The sequence below is a fragment of the Ovis aries genome, chromosome 14, assembly GCF_016772045.2.
Source record: "Ovis aries strain OAR_USU_Benz2616 breed Rambouillet chromosome 14, ARS-UI_Ramb_v3.0, whole genome shotgun sequence".
Taxonomy (NCBI): Eukaryota; Metazoa; Chordata; class Mammalia; order Artiodactyla; family Bovidae; genus Ovis; species Ovis aries.
This window is the reverse complement of record NC_056067.1, coordinates 55,105,271-55,123,208: the sequence shown is the minus strand read 5'-3', so window position 1 is coordinate 55,123,208 and position 17,938 is coordinate 55,105,271. Positions and strand designations below refer to the sequence as shown.

General features: G+C 53.4%; 2 protein-coding genes across 3 annotated transcripts; both read left to right on the top strand.

The window, feature by feature from the left end:
- Positions 1 to 478: 478 nt before the first annotated feature.
- IZUMO1 (izumo sperm-oocyte fusion 1) lies at positions 479 to 3,480 on the top strand. Its single transcript, NM_001164492.1, is given in 8 exon segments — positions 479 to 716; positions 1,106 to 1,180; positions 1,446 to 1,532; positions 1,796 to 1,816; positions 2,139 to 2,219; positions 2,407 to 2,507; positions 2,780 to 2,933; positions 3,275 to 3,480. Coding segments are annotated over 8 exon segments (963 nt in total).
- Positions 3,481 to 4,166: 686 nt separating this feature from the next.
- On the top strand, positions 4,167 to 17,724 carry RASIP1 (Ras interacting protein 1). 2 transcript variants are annotated; one of them, XM_027978576.2, is made up of 12 exons: positions 4,167 to 4,252; positions 4,493 to 4,633; positions 5,210 to 5,895; positions 7,647 to 8,002; positions 11,502 to 12,155; positions 12,989 to 13,026; positions 13,259 to 13,410; positions 13,529 to 13,632; positions 15,008 to 15,251; positions 15,439 to 15,611; positions 16,614 to 16,761; positions 17,313 to 17,724. In XM_027978576.2, the coding sequence occupies exons 2-12, from the start codon at positions 4,497 to 4,499 to the stop codon at positions 17,510 to 17,512; spliced, it is 2,892 nt and encodes a 963-aa protein (XP_027834377.1). In that variant the 5' UTR covers positions 4,167 to 4,252; positions 4,493 to 4,496; the 3' UTR covers positions 17,513 to 17,724. The 2 variants fall into 2 exon arrangements, with proteins under 2 accessions (XP_027834377.1, XP_027834378.1); XM_027978577.2 differs by having other exon boundaries at positions 4,167 to 4,633.
- Positions 17,725 to 17,938: the final 214 nt, after the last annotated feature.

Sequence of the window (17,938 nt, the reverse complement as noted above, 5' to 3'; positions counted from 1 at the left end):
TGGGCGGGGCCAAGGAAACTCCAGGGACTCTCTCTTGGGAATCTGGGGCCTCACGTGGGTAGCCGGGAGGAGGAGGTTGTGGGCGTTCCTAGTAAGGGACAAACCGTGACTGTGACCCCAATCAAGAGCTTTCTCTACCACGCAACCAACCTTACCCCTCACCCCCAACAAAATTCTTAATTTTAGTCGTGGGAAAAGATTAGAGTTGGAAGGACGTGGCTTGGTCATTCTCTCTAAAAGCTCTCAGAACGTGGGCTCTTCAGCGAACCCTAGTGTTCGAGGGTACAACAGTCAGGAGGCAAGGTCGGGGGTAGAGTGCTTCAAGACTCCTCGGTTCTCTAATGAGAAGTGTACGCCCTGCCGATTGGGGTTCCGTTAGTCTCGGGGAAAGGCTTCTCTCCATTTAGCGTTCACCTTCTCGGGTAGGGGTAAAAAGACCCTCCCCGGAATTCGGCACGGACTGCGCACTCTGGTCGCAATGGGGCCGTGGGGGCTTCCCCTCCTGGTGGCGACTCTGGCCGGCTGCCTGTTTCCTGCCAGGGGCTGTGTCATTTGTGATCCAAAGGTCAGGGAGGCGCTAAACTCCTTGGAGGCGGATTACCTGCCTGGCCACCTGGAGGCCAACCATCAGAAAAAAGTGATGGAAAAGATAAAGCAGGCAGTGGAAGATTTCAAGGACCTGCCGATTGACGAGGACTCCTATATGGGGGTTGTCGGTGAGAGCGGAGATGGACTCCTGGATCCTGGGAAAGGAAGGGTTCTGGGGCTAGGGTCGCTGGGAGGTGCTGGAGAGAAAGGACTGAAGGCACAATCTCCTAGGTTCGGGAATGGAAAAGGCTGGGATGCAGATTCTGGGGTTCCCCAAGGGCTGGCAAATAGTTTCCCTACCTTTTATCCTGCAATTTTATGTAACAAAACTACAACTCCCAGAAGGCAACGGGGTGGGGTAACCCTTTTACCAGACCTACCCTTGTCCACTGGCCCCATGGGTACTGTAGTTTCTAAGGCTAGGTGAGTGGATGAGACAGTAATGCTTGGAATCTGGGAGTTATCTCTCTACCGCCCCCCCACCCCCTCACCCCCACCCCCCACCCCCCCCGCGCAGATGAGGCCACACTGGAAAAGGCATCCTGGAGTTTGCTGAAGGATATGAAACGCATCACAGATAGTGATGCAAAAGGTAAATGCTCAGAGCGGGCCAGAGAGGGTTTCCAGAAACTCAAGGAAGTGACTGCTGGTGACCCCTGGTCTGGTGGTCAGGTACAGGACTCTGGAGCCAGTATTCTGTTAAGTGGTCTTTACATTTTTATTGTCCTAACCTGAGAAGACCGGAAAGCTGAACTCCAGGCTCTGCAGACAGAGGCCAACTTCGGCTACCTCAAATCTGGGAGGGGCAGGAGGGTGGAGGGTGGGGAGTATTCTGCAGTCTGCCTGCTTCTTCCCAGGTGAGCTCTTCGTGAAGGAGATGTTATGGATGTTGCACCTGGCAAAGAATACCTTTGCCAGCTACGCTGCTCAGTTTCAAAAAGAGGGTGAGAGAAGATGGGAGTCTGGCACCACAGGCTTCTCCTTTCACAGTCCTAGAGTCCTTGTCCCCCGCCTTGTGCTTCTCTGATCCATCAGCTCTCCCAACCCCCTGCCCCCTTAGATCCAAGGATCCAGATACCCATGTCTTTCCTTTCTCGAATGCAAGAGCCCCAGCCCTAGCCTGTTCCTTCACCCCTTCTCTCATCCCCTTTAACTTAGAAATCTTATTCTCTCTCTCTCTCTCTTTTTATTGTTTCTTCCGAGGCAGCTTTTTGTCCCAACAAATGTGGTAAGTCTCGATTATGGGAAATGGTCGCCCATCCCTCATCCCTGCCCTGTCAATACCCAGTCTCTCTTTTGGGTCTGTGTCTCATTCTCCCCGTCGAGAGGTTCCTGGGTCTCCAATATTTCTTGGACTTCTTGGGGGAAAAGGTCATAGTTTTTGCACTCTTTACTGAGCCTAGTTAGAGCCGACTTTCTACAGGGCTGTGTTCCAGCCCCTGACTGACCTCCTTGGAGATTCGGCTGATTCCGCCCCAGCCCTTGGCCCTGCCCTCCTTTTAGCCCCGCCTCTTAGTTGGGAGACCACAGCCTCGATCTTGCCCTTTCAGGTTTGATGTTGCAGCCTCTCATCTGGTGCAGTACCTGCCAGAAGCAGGTTCACGCTTGTCGAAAGTCTAAGAATTGCGGAGGTGAGAGAGGGGGGCCCAGCCGGAGGGGTTGGCGCCAGAGGGGCGGAGCCAGAGGAGAGACCGAGTCTAAAGAGGGTGGAGACTGGAGCCAGACCAGGAGGCTAGGCGGGGCGAGACCAAGTGGAAGGGGGTTGGTAGCGGGTCCAGAATCTTGAGAGAGCACCCCACAGTAACCCCCTATTCCCAGAGCGCGAAGTCAAGGTCCATCAAATGGAAGACATGATCCTGGACTGTGAGCTCAACTGGCATAAAATCTCTCAAGGCCTGACCGATTACAGCTTTTACAGGGTGGGGCCCTCCAACTCCCGTTACCCTTGAACTCCAAGCCCATCAGGCTTGTATGAGTACCCCTAGCCCCTGTATCCACAGGCCTGCATCCACAATGCCCATGACCTATGACCGACCAAGTCTGACTTCCTTTTATCCCCTGGGACCTCACGTCCTGAACAGTACACCCTGGACTCCCACCTCCCCACTGAAGCCCCATGATCGTCTCACCCCTGTACTCCCCTAATCCCTGAATTCCCCAGGCCTCTGTGACCCCTTGAGCTTGGGTCTAGGTTTGGAAGAACAATTCTGAGACCTTGGTGTCCAGGGGGAAAGAGCCCATCCTGACCAAGACCATGGTGCGCCCAAAGGATGCAGGTACCTATCGCTGCGAGCTGGGTTCCATACAATCCAGTCCAGCCACGATCATCTATTTTCACGTCACAGGTCAGTGTTGCGGAGTTGAGAGAAGTGGGATTCAGGGTCCTGAGTTTCTGGGGCGCCCGGTTCTAGGCAGGTGGCTTGCTTCAGGGGCGTGGCCTATGGGCACAACTTCCTGTCGGGGTGTGGCTTCAGGCCACGAGGGTGTGGCTTCCTGCCCCGAGTAAGGCTCCTGGTCACCCGGCCAGGGCGCCCCTCTGGGTGTGTCCCGGCTTCAAGCAGTTGGAGGCGTGATTGTGTCCTGGAGGGCCTGGGTCCTGGGGTGGCTTGCCGCGGGGAGAACTTGCCTTGGTCTTGGCAGGACCTTGGCGCTCTCCCAGGATCGCTTCTTACCCCTCCTCTGTCAGTATTGCCCAAAAGAATCCAGGAGGAGATACCGTCACCAAACACCGAGACTCAGGATGAGACGGCCCTGGGAGAGGTGGCTGTGGATCTCCCCCACATAACCGTCGAGCCACAGACTCCGAAGCCGGAGCAACTGCTGAGAAGACGCCTGTTCCGAGTGCTGATCTGGGGCTTAGTGGTGCTCACAGTCTGCGTTCTAATCGCGTGAGCCGCCCACTGAAGAAGGCAGGGCTTGGAGTGAGAGGCGGGGTTTCCCGCTACCCAATGCAGGAGGGGGGCTGCGAGCCGAGGAAAGCTGAGAGCTGGACTGCCTTTGGGAGCCGGGCTCACCTAAGGAGGGCGAAGCTTGGATCACTGCTAGAATAAGATCAAACCTAGGGAGGCTGGGAGGGGTGGTCCTCACCCAGTGAGGACCTAACCTGTTTCTGCTCTGTGTACTCTCATCAGGATCCTTTTCTCTCGGTCTGGCAAAGTGGTCGATTTCATAAAGTCCCGGTTCAGCTCTGGCAGTCGAGCTGCTTAGAACTCGGGGATTTCAAAGGAAAAGATCAAAGAATCCAGGAGAAAAATAAATATTTATCTGGTGGTCCAAGTATCTGACTCACTCCCTCGGACTGATTCTAACTTTTGGTCTCCTCCCACCCCCAAGAGAAGTTTGGGGATGGTCTTTTGTCCGAGAAAGGAGGGGTGGGACCCCCGGGCCCTGTGGTGCCTGGAAGGGGCCAAGTGGCGGCGATGTGATTCCAGAATCAAGGAGTGGGGCAGGGCCAGCCTTCCCCAGATCTCCTCCCCCAGGCCCGGTCCCCTCACAGGACGCCCCCTCCCCGCTCTTCCTGCCGGTTTCCTCTTGCCTTTTCCTGTCCCCCACCCAGTGCTGGGAGCTGGGGCAGAGGCAAAGGCTGAACGGGAGCCGCGGGGTCAAGAGCCAACCAGGGCAAGCGGAGACAGGGCCCCCAGGTGCTGGCGGGACCCGAAGCAGGGTAAGAGCCCGGGGACCCAGGAGTCCAGTCGCCGCCTCCCTTCCTCAGACCTAGGAGTCAGCCCCCAGCCACCCTCCATCCCAGCAACCACAATCCGGGCTCCCATCCCCTCCTCCAACCAGACTCTGGAGTCTGAACCCCACACCCCTCCTCCCTCTGACTCAGGAGTCCAGGTCCCCCTCCACCCCATCCCTACCTCTGGAGACCTCGGGAACTGGGGTCCTCCCCACACTCCCTTAGGGCCATGCTGTCTGGCGAACGGAAGGAGGGCGGAAGCCCCCGCTTCGGGAAGCTGCATCTCCCAGTGGGCCTGTGGATCAATTCTCCCCGGAAGCAGCTGGCCAAGCTGGGCCGACGCTGGCCCAGCGCCGCCTCTGTCAAGTGAGTGCCCACCTCCTCAGACACTCGCCCTGCCCCACCTGCTTCCCACCTGCCCCTGTTTATGGTCCAGTCCCTGCTCTGGATAATGCCAGGGACCTGGAAAGAGCTGGCTCCAGTTCCTGTCCTGAATGGGCAAGTGAGATGGTGGGCAGTGGGCAGACAGTGAGGCCCAGTGGTAGAGGGTCAGGCGAGGGGAGTTCTGGGCCTGGAGATGGGTTTAGGCCGGGTGGACACGGGGACCCGGACAGAAGAAGTAGCGGTTTGATTCACCTTCCTTCCTCCCCTCCCTGCTCACCTCTTGGAATTTCCTTCTGCGGGACTCGCCTTTATTTATTTATTTTCTCTCCCTCTCTCTCTGCCTCTGGCCTGTGCCCACCCCCACCCCACCCCATCTCCATACACCCCGCGTCTCTCGCCCGTCGGTGGGTATCTGTCCCCCACTATCTTTGGGTGTCTGTCCCTCCCTCTCCGGATCTCGGTCCCCCCTCCGCACCTGGGTCTCTGCCCACCTCCCTCTTTCTCTAACCCCCATCCCCGTCTCTGCATGTCTTTCGGGCCTCCCCGGCGGGCTCCCAGGTCGTCGTCTTCGGACACGGGGAGCCGCAGTAGCGAGCCGCTGCCCCCGCCTCCGCCGCACGTGGAGCTGCGGCGAGTGGGTGCGGTCAAGGCAGCAGGGGGAGCCTCAGGGAGCCGTGCCAAACGCATCTCTCAGCTCTTTCGGGGCTCGGGCACCGGAACCACGGGGTCCGGTGGCGCGGGAGGTCCTGGGACCCCGGGGGCCGCGCAGCGCTGGGCCAGCGAGAAGAAGTTGCCGGAGCTGGCGGCGGGTGTGGCCCCCGAGCCTCCACTGGCCACACGCGCCACGGCGCCCCCGGGGGTCCTCAAGATCTTCGGCGCCGGGTTGGCTTCAGGCGCCAACTACAAGAGCGTGCTGGCCACGGCGCGCTCCACCGCGCGCGAGCTGGTGGCCGAGGCGCTAGAGCGCTACGGGTTGGCCGGCAGCCCCGGCAGCGGCCCCGGAGAGAGCAGCTGCGTGGACGCCTTCGCGCTGTGCGACGCCCTGGGTCGCCCCGCGGCGGGCGCCGTGGGCAGCGGCGAGTGGCGGGCGGAGCACCTGCGCGTGCTGGGAGACTCGGAGCGCCCGCTGCTGGTGCAGGAGCTGTGGCGGGCGCGGCCAGGCTGGGCGCGGCGTTTCGAGCTGCGCGGCCGCGAGGAGGCGCGCCGCCTGGAGCAGGAGGCCTTCGGGGCGGCGGACAGCGACGGTGAGCGGGATCTGGGGGCGGGGCCTGCGGAGGGCTGGCTGTGGCTGGGGGCGGAGTCGTGGTGGGCGGGGGGCCTGAGGAGCTGGTGGGGCGGGCTGGGGCCGGCTGGAGTGAGGTCTGCGGGAAAGGATGCGGGATTGGGCTTCCCTGATGGCTCAGACGGTAAAGCGTCTGCCTGCAATGCGGGAGACTCAGGTTTGATCCCTGGCTTGGGAAGATCTCCTGGAGAAGGAAATGGCAACCCACTCCAGTACTCTTGCCTGGAAAATCCCATGGACTGAGGAGCCTGGCGGGCTACAGTCCATGGGGTCACAAAGAGTCGGACACGACTGAGCGACTTCACTTAAAGCACTGTTCAGTGAAAGAGGAAGCTGGGGCAGGGTCTAAGTCAGCCAGATGGGCTAGGCCGGGGGACATCACCCTTGGGATAGGTGCATAGTTGATGGACGGAGCCTGCGATGCTGGGACCCGGCAGCGGAATCGAGTGATAGGAAGGCAGAGATATTGTGCGCAGCGGGTGAGTGGTCCTCATGGCAGGTGGCCTCTCACTAGAAGACTGAGTTGGTTCGTGAGAGACAGGGCCTATACGGATGGAGGCTAGAAGGAGGATAGGCTTGGAAAGTGAGGAAATGAGTTATTAGATCGCTGCCTAAGAATGGGTGGATCCTCAGAAGGGTGGGCCTTGGAGCAGGTGACTTTAGGCTAGATTGGCTGCAAACCGTGAGAGGGGGCTTGAGGGTAGTTCACGAGAAATGAAGAGGTATTTGTATTGGCGGAAGACCAGGCTACCTGGGGGCCTAGCATTTGGCTCTATGGTAAAGAATCCACCTGCTACTGCAGGAGATGCGGGTTCAATCCCTGGGTCGGGAAGATCCCCTGGAGAAGGAAATGGCAACCCACTCCAGTATTCTTGTCTGGAGAATCCCACGGTTAGAGGAGCCTGGCAGGCTACAGTCCATGGAGTAGCAAGAGTCAGACACAACTTAGCACCTAAACCACCACGACCAGTATTCTTGCCTGGGAAATCCCATGGACAAAGGAGCCTGATTGATTACAGTCTATGGGTTCACAAAGAATCAGACATGACTTAGCGACTAAGCAAAAACAGCTGGCACATGGTAGTTGCTAAGTAAAGAATGGCAGTTATAACCATCGTTATTCCACCTCCCCCCCCCCCCCAAAAAAAAAAGCATTCATTGGACACCTTCTGTGAGCCACGCATTACCTAGGGCCCTTGGGGAGTATAATGGGGACACTGACAAGTTAAGTTTCCGTCTGCTAGGTTCTACAGCCCAGTGAGAAACACATCAATTCACTCATTCAGCTCATTTCCACTGGGTATCAGTTAGGTGTCAGTGTGCTGCGTATGACAAACTTCATAGTGCCCAGCACGGCTCTTCTTTGCTTCGACTTGGAATGTCAAGAAAAGGTGTTCAAGAGGAAGTGATTTCTCTTCCTTGGTGCAGGATCTTCTCAGTTCATCGCGAAGTTCCGAACAGTGCCTGGCATATAGTACGGGTTCAAAAAATTCCAACTGAAAGAATAAATGAATTTATTAGTTGAAATTACAAGATAGGCAGGACTCAGGCACGAAGTGTGTTCCAGGCACCGGCAACAGCATATGCAAAAATCTAAATGTCGGAAGCAGCCTCACTTTGCAGCCAACTGTCTATAATCTCTAGCTCTCTAAGCCTGTCTCTCCCTTTGTCTTTCCAATCTCAAATCTCATCGCTCTCCATCTCTCTCCGCAGGCACAGGCGCCCCCTCGTGGCGGCCACAGAAGAACCGCTCCCGGGCGGCCTCCGGTGGGGCGGCGCTGGCCAGTCCCGGCCCGGGATCTGGGTCAGGGACCCCGGCTGGGTCCGGGGGCAAGGAGCGCTCGGAAAACCTGTCCCTGCGGCGGAGCGTATCGGAGCTCAGTCTGCAAGGTCGGCGGCGGCGCCAGCAGGAGCGCAGGCAGCAGGCACTTAGCATGGCCCCAGGGGCAGCCGACGCCCAAATCGGACCTGTAGACCCCGGCGACTTCGATCAGTTGACGCAGTGCCTCATCCAGGCCCCCAGCAACCGCCCCTATTTCCTGCTGCTGCAGGGCTACCAGGACGCCCAGGTAAGCGCAGCCTAACCTACAGAGAGAGACCTATGTCCCACCCTTTGGTTGAATGGGCGACAGAACTACAACTCCCAAAATTCCATGGGTCGCGTTAGCCTCAGCTTTGTTGGACAGTGGTGCTGGCAAGTGGTGAAGAACCCATCTGCCAATGCAGGAGACCAGGAGACGTAAGAGACACGGGTTCGATCCCCGGGTAGGGAAGATCCCCTGAAGGAGGGCGTGGCAACGCACTCCAGTATTCTTGCCGGGAGAATCCCCATGGACAGAGGAGCCCGGCAGGCTGCAGTCCGTAGGACTGCAAAGAGTCTGACACGACTGTAGCGAGTTAGCATGCACGCATATGGTTCCAGTCAGGTTCTAGAGGAGGAAATAATATCAAAGAAGAGAGTGGGAGGGTCCAGAGAGATCTCGAAGAAGGATTTCATTGGAGGGATAAGTAGGCGATGACTCATTCCGTTCAAAGTTAGGGGAAAGCACTGTCTCCCACCAGAAAAGATTGGGAGAGCCTGTTTTATTTTTATTGGCCCCACCACGCTGCTTGCCGGATCTTAGTTACCTGACCAGGGATTGAACTCGGGACTTGACCGTGCAAGCCTGAATCCTAACCACTAGGCTACCAAGGAACTCCCAGGAGAGCCTATGTTAGAATGATCCTCTTGGGAAGCTTCTATTTCTTGAGGAGGAGTAATGGAAGAGTATCTCCTGGGGAGGGAGCTAATTTGATTGATACATGGAATCTTGTCCTGGGTAAGCCTATATGGTCTTGGAAGAAGTGGATTACATCACTTTTTAAAGTTGATGGTTTACTCTGGAAGAATTTTGACCATTGTAGATGGGGGCCATTGGTACTGGTTCTTCCATTTTACATATTTGAATGGCGATAGGAGAACCGGTTTGAGTGTTGGGGAGCAGAGAGGAAGAAAGGGTTAGCAGTTGTGGGTCAGTGCTAAGTTATTAAAGAAATGTATTATTGAAAATATTCGTGTGTGTGTGTGTGAGTGTGTGTAATGATGATGATGATTAGGGCTTCTCTGCTGGCTCAGATGGTAAAGAATCTGCCCGCAATGCAGGAGACCTGCATTTGATCCTTGGGATGGGAAGATCCCCTGGAGAAGGGAATGGCTATCCACTCCAGTATTCTTGCCTGGAGAATCCCATGGACAGAGGAGCCTGGCAGGCTACAGTCCATGGGGCGTGAAGAGTGACATTTAGGAGAATCATTCTTATACTTTAGTCCACCTTTGGGTAATAGTGGTACAGCCAGGGTACCCCTGGGACTAATGGGAAAGCCTCTTCTGGAAGGCAGTGGAGTTTATTGAACAGTTCCATTTTTACTCTCAGAGAAGGATCCAACTGGGTTAGGTCATTTGGCTGTATATATGGGTGAGAGGTTACAACTATTCAAGGAACTTCCATTGGAGGAATTCACTCCTCCTTGTTGGGGCAACAGGACAAGGCAAGTTCCTTGTAGAACAGGGTGTGTGTATATTGCAAGAGCTTATTCCTCCAGGCAGGGTTGGCAAATTGGAGGCTCTATTGTGGAAAGGTGGTCAAATAGGAAGGATCTCTTCTGAGAGTATAAGAAAGTAGGTTATGGGAAGAGAGGGAAACACTGGAAATGTTCATTTCTTCAGGTAGGACTGATGAGAAATTTCTTTGTAAGAGACTTCATTGGAAGTGTCCATTCCTTGGGAACAGGAATGAGTTCTATCCATGGGTGTCTGTAATCTGAGAGTTCATTTTAAGTGCAGTGGAGGAAGCCCTTTGGCAGTTAAGGAACAGGAAAGTGTCTTGTAAAAAGGGGGTTCGTGTATTTTGGACCATTCCCGATTCTCCAGACAGGGAAGAAGAGTGGGAGGTTTTACCTTCAGAAGGTGGTCAGACTGGAAAGATCCATTTTTCTTGAGAGGTAGATGAAACAATATATTGTAGTAAAGGGATTTAAAATATATATACATATTTTAAAGTTTATTTATTTATTTATTTTTGGCTGTGCTGGGTCTTCGTTGATTCGCACAGGCTTTCTCTAGCTGTGACAAGCGGGGGGCTCCTCTCTAGTTGCGGTGCAAGAGCTTCTCATTGCGATGGCTTTTCTTGTGGCAGAGCACCAGCTCTAGGGCTGGCAGGCTTCAGCAGTTGTGGCTCACAGGTTCTAGAGCACAAGCTCAATTGTTGATCACAAGCTCAATAGGCCCATGGGCTTAGTTGTTCCGCTGCAGGTGGGATCTTCCACAATCAGGGACTGAACTTGTGTCTCCTGCATTGGCAGGCAGATTCTTTACCACTGAGCCACCAGGGAAACCTAGTAAGGGGTTTTAGAAATGAGCATTTATGAGGTGGGGGTAACGGGAGAGTTCAGTGTAGGAGGGGGTTTATGACTATTGGGATGCCTGTTTTCTCAGATGTGAATGAGGAACAGTGGGTCTACTTTAGGAAGGGTGTCAGACTGAGTGCTTCCATTTTTATAGGCTGCAGATAGGAGAATCTTTTTTAGGAATAGGTCTTCTGGAATCCACCTCTTCATTTAGTGGATGAAATGGGCCACTCCATTATAAGAGGGTCTCTTTGAAAACATCCATTTATAAGATGAGGTTACTTAAAGAGCCACTATATGGAGATCTCCTTGGAGATGTCCTCGTGGGTGATGGAAACATTGAGAGCAACCACTGATGGGAAGAAGAGTGCCTTTGGAATGCTCCATCATGGGGGCAGGGGGAGTGGGGAACAAGTGAGTCTACTGTAGAATTATGTCTCCTTGGAAGTGAATTCATCATGGGGTGGGGGAAAAAATGAGAGTGCATTATAGAAAGTGGGTCTCTTTGGAAGTGTATATTCATGGGCTGGAGATATTGGAAGAAACCTTTGTTTGAGGGGGAAGTCTCTTTAAAGGTATCCTTGCTTTGGGAAAACTGAGAGCAGCTGTTATTGGAAGGGGAAATGTCTTTGAAAGCCTCCATCACGGGGGTGGCATAAAGGGCATTCAGGACCAGGAGTAGGGAAATGGGAGAGTTCCTAGGAGAAAGAAGGTTTCCTTGGGAAGAGCCACTGAGGGTGAGTGTAGTGGGAGTGTTTTAGTAATGGGGATGTGGTGTCCTTGTAAGCACCTATTCTTTGGGCTGAATGTTATGGGAGAATCAAGGGATTGCCTTGAAGAAGTCCTTTCAGAGGACGTGAGAAGATGGGTGAAGCCATTGGAAAAAGATCTCCCTCTCTGAGGGAGGGAAATGGTAGAGACCCTGTCAAGAAAGGGATTTCCTCCTATCCAGTCTTCAGGATGGACTTACGGGACAGTTCAGCATAGGAAGTGCCTTTGAAGAGTCCACTTATGGGAGATAGGAGGTAATTAGTGAGCTCTTTGGGATCCCAGGAGATCTCCTTGGAAGTGTTCATTCAAGAGATGTGGTTGACGGGAGAGTCGATTGTGAGAAAGGTATCTCCTTGGGAACGTCCATTTCTCGTGGAGTAGTATCCTTAGTGAAGCTTCACTTTCCTCCAGGACTTCGTGGTGTATGTGATGACGCGGGAGCAGCACGTGTTTGGCCGAGGTGGGAACTCCTCGGCCCGCGGTGGGTCCCCAGCCCCGTATGTGGACACCTTTCTCAACGCCCCGGACATCCTGCCGCGTCACTGCACAGTGCGCGCGGGTCCTGAGCCCCCGGCGATGGTGCGCCCATCCCGGGGAGCCCCGGTCACGCACAATGGGTGCCTATTGCTGCGGGAGGCCGAGCTGCATCCGGGAGACCTTCTGGGGCTGGGCGAGCACTTCCTGTTCATGTACAAGGACCCCCGCGCTGGCGGCTCAGGGCCGGCGCGACCACCGTGGCTCCCCGCACGCCCCGGGGCCACGCCGCCGGGCCCCGGCTGGGCCTTCTCTTGCCGCCTGTGCGGTCGTGGCCTGCAGGAACGCGGCGAGGCGCTGGCGGCCTACCTGGACGGCCGGGAGCTCGTGTTGCGCTTCCGACCCCGCGAAGAAGAGGCGCTGCTGGGCGAGATCGTGCGCACCGCGGCCGCTGGCGCCGGGGACCTGCCACCCTTGGGACCCGCCACGCTGCTGGCGCTTTGTGTGCAGCATTCAGCTCGGGAGCTGGAGCTGGGCCACCTGCCACGCCTGCTGTGTCGCCTGGCCCGTCTTATCAAGGAGACTGTCTGGGTGAGCTCCCCCAACCGCCGTCCAGACTCTTCTGCGCCCCGAGTCCTCGCCCCAGCCTCCTCTTGCCATCTCAAACCTGAGTTTCGTAGTTTGGCAGAACAAAACTACATCTCCCAGGATGCCTCAGGAGCGGGGGGGGGGGGACTTGGGCAAAGGGCCCCACGGGATGCTGGTAATCGTGGTTTCATCCACAGTGCTTGAAGAGAAGGCCCTACAGTAGTACCTATCTTTGCAGGTGTGGGATAATGGGAGAAACCATTCTGTGAGATGGAGTGGGGTTAGAGATCACATTGGGTGCAAAGTTCAAAGAGACCATTATGAGAAGTGAAGTGGGGAGCCCATTGGGCCTGAAGCTTGGCGCCATAGTGGGCGAGACCATTCTTGGAGCCCGAGGAGAGCAAACCCATAGGACCAACAAATGGATCCTCTAGGGAGAAACCATTTAGAGTGTGTGTGAGTTGGGGGGAGGTGAGTTGCATCCTACTGAGCTGAGCCCTAGAGAAAAGGTTTAGGAAATTTTGAGGGGTAAGAAGAAACTCCACTTGAGCAGAAGTAGACCTAAGGGGAAACAGACCACTTATAATCATAGAGGTGTGTGTTTTAAAAGGTAAGAAGAGAACTGATTATTCTGAAGCTTGAGGATCAGAGTTCATTACTTTTTTTTTTTTTTTTGGAATCTAGTCGATTTACAATGTTGTGTTAGTTTCTGCTGTACAGATTAGAGCCTGTTTGAAAAGTGAGGAGAGTCTCTGTCAAAAGGAAAACCAGGGCATTAACTCATGGCTTCTCTTCCTCATCCCCCTCACCTTGATTCTGATCTTACTGTTCCACAGGAAAAGATTAAGGAAATTGGAGACCGTCAGCCCGAAAAGTAAGAGAAACTCTGGGGAGAAGGGTGGAGAGGGATGTAGTGGTCAGGAGGATTTGCAGCCAGCTCAGTGTTCACTTTTCCATGCATGTTTTACTGCAAGTTTCTTTGGAACGCAACTTTTCTAACTGTGAAATGAGGGTTGGACTCTGTCCCCAGTTAGACCCAGATCTCTGGGTTTGGACATTATGGTGGGGGTTGGGCAATGATTACAGACCCTTTCTCCTTTTCCCAGCCACCCTGAGGGGGTTCCTGAGGTGCCCTTGACCCCTGAGACTGTGTCTGTGGAGTTGAGGCCACTCATGCTATGGATGGCCAACACCACAGAGCTACTGAGCTTTGTGCAGGAGAAGGTGCTAGAGATGGAGAAGGAGGCCGACCAGGAAGGTGAGCCCTGACCCAGGCCTATGTTTGTCCAAACCCCCAGCCATTCCCTGTACCTGGGGACCTGGGTTTCTGCCTGGCACCCTCTGGTTCTCCTTCTCACTCCTATGCCTGTCTTCAGACCCACAACTCTGCAATGACTTGGAATTATGTGATGAGGCAATGGCCCTCCTGGATGAGGTCATCATGTGTACCTTCCAGCAGTCTGTCTACTACCTCACCAAGGTATGCCTCCTGTTTGGCATGGCATCACTTCCTGTTTCAACTGTATCACATTGCTCTGTTGTCACTTCCTATTTGACCTAACGAGATTTCCTGCTTCTCTGACATCACTTCCCATGTCCCCACAGGCCACCCCCTACTTTGCTGTTCTGAGACTGCTTCCTGTTTGAGATTACATCACTTCCTGCCTTTCTGACTTCTTGTCTCTGCAACTATCCTCGCTTGATCGGCTGACTTTGCTGTCTGGCTATGTCACCATTACTGCTTTCTCAAGCTCCTATTTTCTAAGTCCACTCTTAAGTCACTGATAAGTTTGATAGATGATAGATAGATATTAAATAGACTAGGCACTGTCATTTAAACTAAACCTCTTTAAGCAGACCTTTCTGTGTTTGCTAACCTCACTTTCTATAGCTTTGAGTTCATTCCCTTTTCTTTAAAAAAGAAAAAAAATGTTTTTTTCTTTTCCTTGAAAACTTTTTCAATAGTTTTTTTTTTTTTTTCCATAATGTTTAGCTTGTGGGATCTTAGTTCCCCAACTATGGACTGAACCCATACCCTCAGCAGTGAAAGCACAGAGTCCTAGTCATTGGACTACCAGGGAATTCCCTTCACTCCCTTTTCTGAGTCACAAACCTTTTTCTCCCTGGAGTGCCCATCCTGCAGGACCTGCTTTCTGCCCCAGTCCCCTGCCACCACTCTTGAACTTAACATTGCTTGTTGGAATTCTCAGGGTTTCTGGCTTATGATAAGCCTGATTCCTTATCTGTGAAATGAAAGGGGATCTTTTGGGACAGATAATCTCTGTATTTCTTGAGCAGCCTCGATCTGTGAAGCTCTTTCCTCCAAGGCTCTACTTCCTGTACATCCCTGCCAAGTGTGGGTTTGTTTCTTCTTTGGCTCTGACCTCATTTCCTGTCCTTGGCCTGATCTCACTTTCCACTGGCTAACTGCCACCCCACTCCCACTTCCTGACTCTCCATTCTTTTCCTTTCCTTCGGGAATTCTGGATAAATAAATCTTTGATTGAAGGGAGCCTCTTTGTTCGATGTCCTTTGTTCTCCTTGAGCTGTCTCTGTTGAGAACTACAGGTCCCGTAAGGTACCAGAGGTGGTCTTAAAATACCCAAGACACTTCTGGAAAGCCTTTCTTAAACTTGAGGTATCCCAGGCCTGATGAATGCTAGGAACCCATTTGGAAAGAAGGAATTTGCTTATTGGAGACATTTAGAGTGTTGAAAGTAGAATGGACTACAATTCCCAGAAGCCTTTGGTGGAGCTCCCTGGTATCTTCGTGCTCCACTATCCTGAAGCTTCCAGGGAGTTGTAGTCCAATCTCTTGCTTGCATCTCTCTCTCTCTCTCTCTCTCTCCCCTCAGACTCTGTATTCAACGCTGCCTGCTCTGCTGGATAGTAACCCTTTCACAGCTGGAGCCGAGTTGCCGGGGCCTGGTGCTGAGCTGGGGGCCATGCCTCCAGGGTTGAGACCTACCCTGGGTGTGTTTCAAGCAGCCCTGGAACTGACCAGCCAGTGCGAGTTGCACCCAGACCTTGTATCTCAGACTTTTGGCTACTTGTTCTTCTTCTCCAATGCATCCCTTCTCAACTCGCTGATGGAAAGAGGTGAGGGATGGACTGGAAAGGGGCTGGGAGGCAGAGACGGGAACCACTGAGACATCACAGGCTCAGGCCTCATCCTTAGGGACTCTGGAGAGCGTGTTCCAGATCCCAAACTGAAGGACAGGAAAGGTCTGGGAGGCAGGAGGGCAGGGTCCATGCACCCATTGCTTCTCATACCCTTCCCTCACAGGTCAAGGCCGACCTTTCTATCAGTGGTCCCGAGCTGTCCAAATCCGAACCAACCTGGATCTTGTCTTAGACTGGCTGCAGGGGGCTGGGCTGGGTGACATTGCCACTGAGTTCTTCCGGAAACTCTCCATAGCTGTGAACCTGCTTTGTGTGCCTCGAACCTCCCTGCTCAAGGTGACTCCTGACCCCTGATCTCTGAGTCCCCAACCCCACTCACCCATTCTCTGTATTCAGCTTCCCCTTGGGTTCTGTGTTATTCCCAGTCCCAGCTCAGACACCATGGATGCTGCACTGGCAGCTAGAAGGAAGCCACCCACATCAGTGTCTGAATTTGGCTACATCTGAATCCCAGTGGGAGTCATTAATAGTTTCCAGCGTCCCCTCCCTTAGACATGCTGATTCAGGAAGTCTGGTATGGAACCAAAAATGTGACATTTAAAGCACTCATTGAACATAAATTAAATGTGCCATACTGTGTTTAGCCCTTCTCATTGAATGCTAATTAAGCCTTGTGAAAGGTTTTTAACAGACAATTTTGTTCAGACAAAAAAAAGAAAAAAAAGAATCAGGAAGGCTAGGTCACTTGATTTCATTTATTTACTTTTATTTATCAAACTTTTATAGAGTACTTAATAAGCACCAGTCAGAGTTCTGAGTACTTTACAATCTTGCCTTTTTGAATCCTCATAACAACCCTGTTGGGTAGTTCCTGTTCTCTAATTTACAGGTAAGGAAACTGAGGCACCGTGGTTTGCCAGAAGGTAATGAGTTACTAGGCAATCTGGGTTCAGTCTGTTTTTAATCACATTGATGATTCTGTTGCCTAGATCTACGTTAGGTACAGAAATTTTCAAACAGATACAAAAAGTAGCCACAGTCGAATGAACATATATGCACACAATAACATAAACTAATGGTCAATTTGTTTCTTCTCCACAACTGCCTACTTCTACTTGTGTATTCTGAAGCAAATCACATTTTTCTTTTTTAAAGTTGAGAGTAGGCCCTTTCCCACCTTCACTTTGGTGATAGCCAGGCCTCACAGTGTCTTGGAAGACATTGCAGAGATACCAGTTTCTACCCACTACATCCACACCCCCTGTGGAGGGCCTTCCACTTAGGATTTCTCAGCTGTCTCATAATGACTGTAGATTTCTCACCTCATCTTCCTACCAGGCTTCATGGAGCAGCCTACGAACTGACCACCCTACACTGACCCCTGCTCAGCTGCACCATCTGCTCAGCCACTACCAGCTGGGCCCTGGCCGCGGACCTCCACCTGCCTGGGATCCTCCCCCTGCAGAGCGAGATGCTGTGGACACAGGTGAGGAGAAAAATGGACAGAGGCATCGGGGTGGTCAGCTTTCTTCTGTCCTCAGGACCTAGGAGTCCATAGTCCCAAGCCCTCCTTCTTCCTAGCTCTCTCCTCCCCCTGGATCTAAGTGCTGGATTCCAGGATATAGGATTCTCCCACAGGATACAGATCAAGCTCCCAGCTCCTTATTTTTCCTAGGGGTCAGGCCTCCAGCCTCTTTGCCCCCAAGACTACCTCCGTCACCTAAGAGGCCAGGCTCCAGGCCCCTCAGCTCTAAGGAATCTGTGAAACAATTTCCCAGCCCTTTCTCCTTTCATCCTCGCGGATTGAAGAACCCAAGTACATGGCCCGTTTTCCAGGCAATGGTGGCCTTTCAGTCTGAACTATAATTCCCATGATGCTTGGGGACTCCAAGAGTCACGTTCGAGGGGACCCTGCTCCAGGAGTTGCTGGGTGTTAGGTTTTTCCTTCCTTCCTGCGTGAGGTAGCCTCGGCCCTCCCTGACATTGCTGCCTCATGCCCATTTTCAGAATTTAACTCTGTGTTCTTCCGTCTCTTAGGGGACATCTTCGAAAGCTTCTCTTCCCATCCTCCTCTAATCCTGCCCTTGGGTAGCTCGCGCCTCAGCCTCACGGGACCTGTGACAGATGATGCTCTGCACCGTGAACTTCGCAGACTCCGCCGCCTTCTCTGGGATCTTGAGCAGCAGGAACTACCGGCCAATCATCGCCATGGACCTCCAGTGGCCACGCCTCCTTGAGAACCAATAGCAAATGAGCGCGCGAACCTTGAAAATTCATCGGCTTCTAACCTCTAGAGCCCGCCTGAGCGCAGAGCTTTCTGGGAGTTGTAGTTTTTCTCCGCGTGGAATGCTACGAGTTTGAATTTGGGGGTAGCAGAGGATGGGACAGTGGGAAGATGGGTTTGGGATTTGAGTGCCAGGAACAATAAAGGTATCTGTGGTATTGGCAACGCCTCGCTTGTTAAGACTCTGGAGCGGTAGTGGTGATGATTTTTTGTGAAATAAAGTCACCAGGGCCCTTGCCTGGAGCATTCGGCTCCTGCCCAATCCACGAGGTATTTATAGCCACGGCCTCAGCTTGCCCTCTTTCCTGTAATCCAATCCAGGTGCTGGGACCTCCCACACACCTCAGGACGGAGCGCTAAACTTGTTCAGCTAAAGATC

Excerpts from the sequence above, each read along its gene's own strand:
- RASIP1 (XM_027978576.2), top strand. The coding sequence starts at position 4,497 with ATGCTGTCTGGCGAACGGAAGGAGGGCGGAAGCCCCCGCTTCGGGAAG. Across the intron at positions 4,634-5,209 it reads CCCAGCGCCGCCTCTGTCAA|GTCGTCGTCTTCGGACACGG; the intron begins GTGAGTGCCCAC and ends GCGGGCTCCCAG. Across the intron at positions 15,612-16,613 it reads CTCGAACCTCCCTGCTCAAG|GCTTCATGGAGCAGCCTACG; the intron begins GTGACTCCTGAC and ends TCTTCCTACCAG.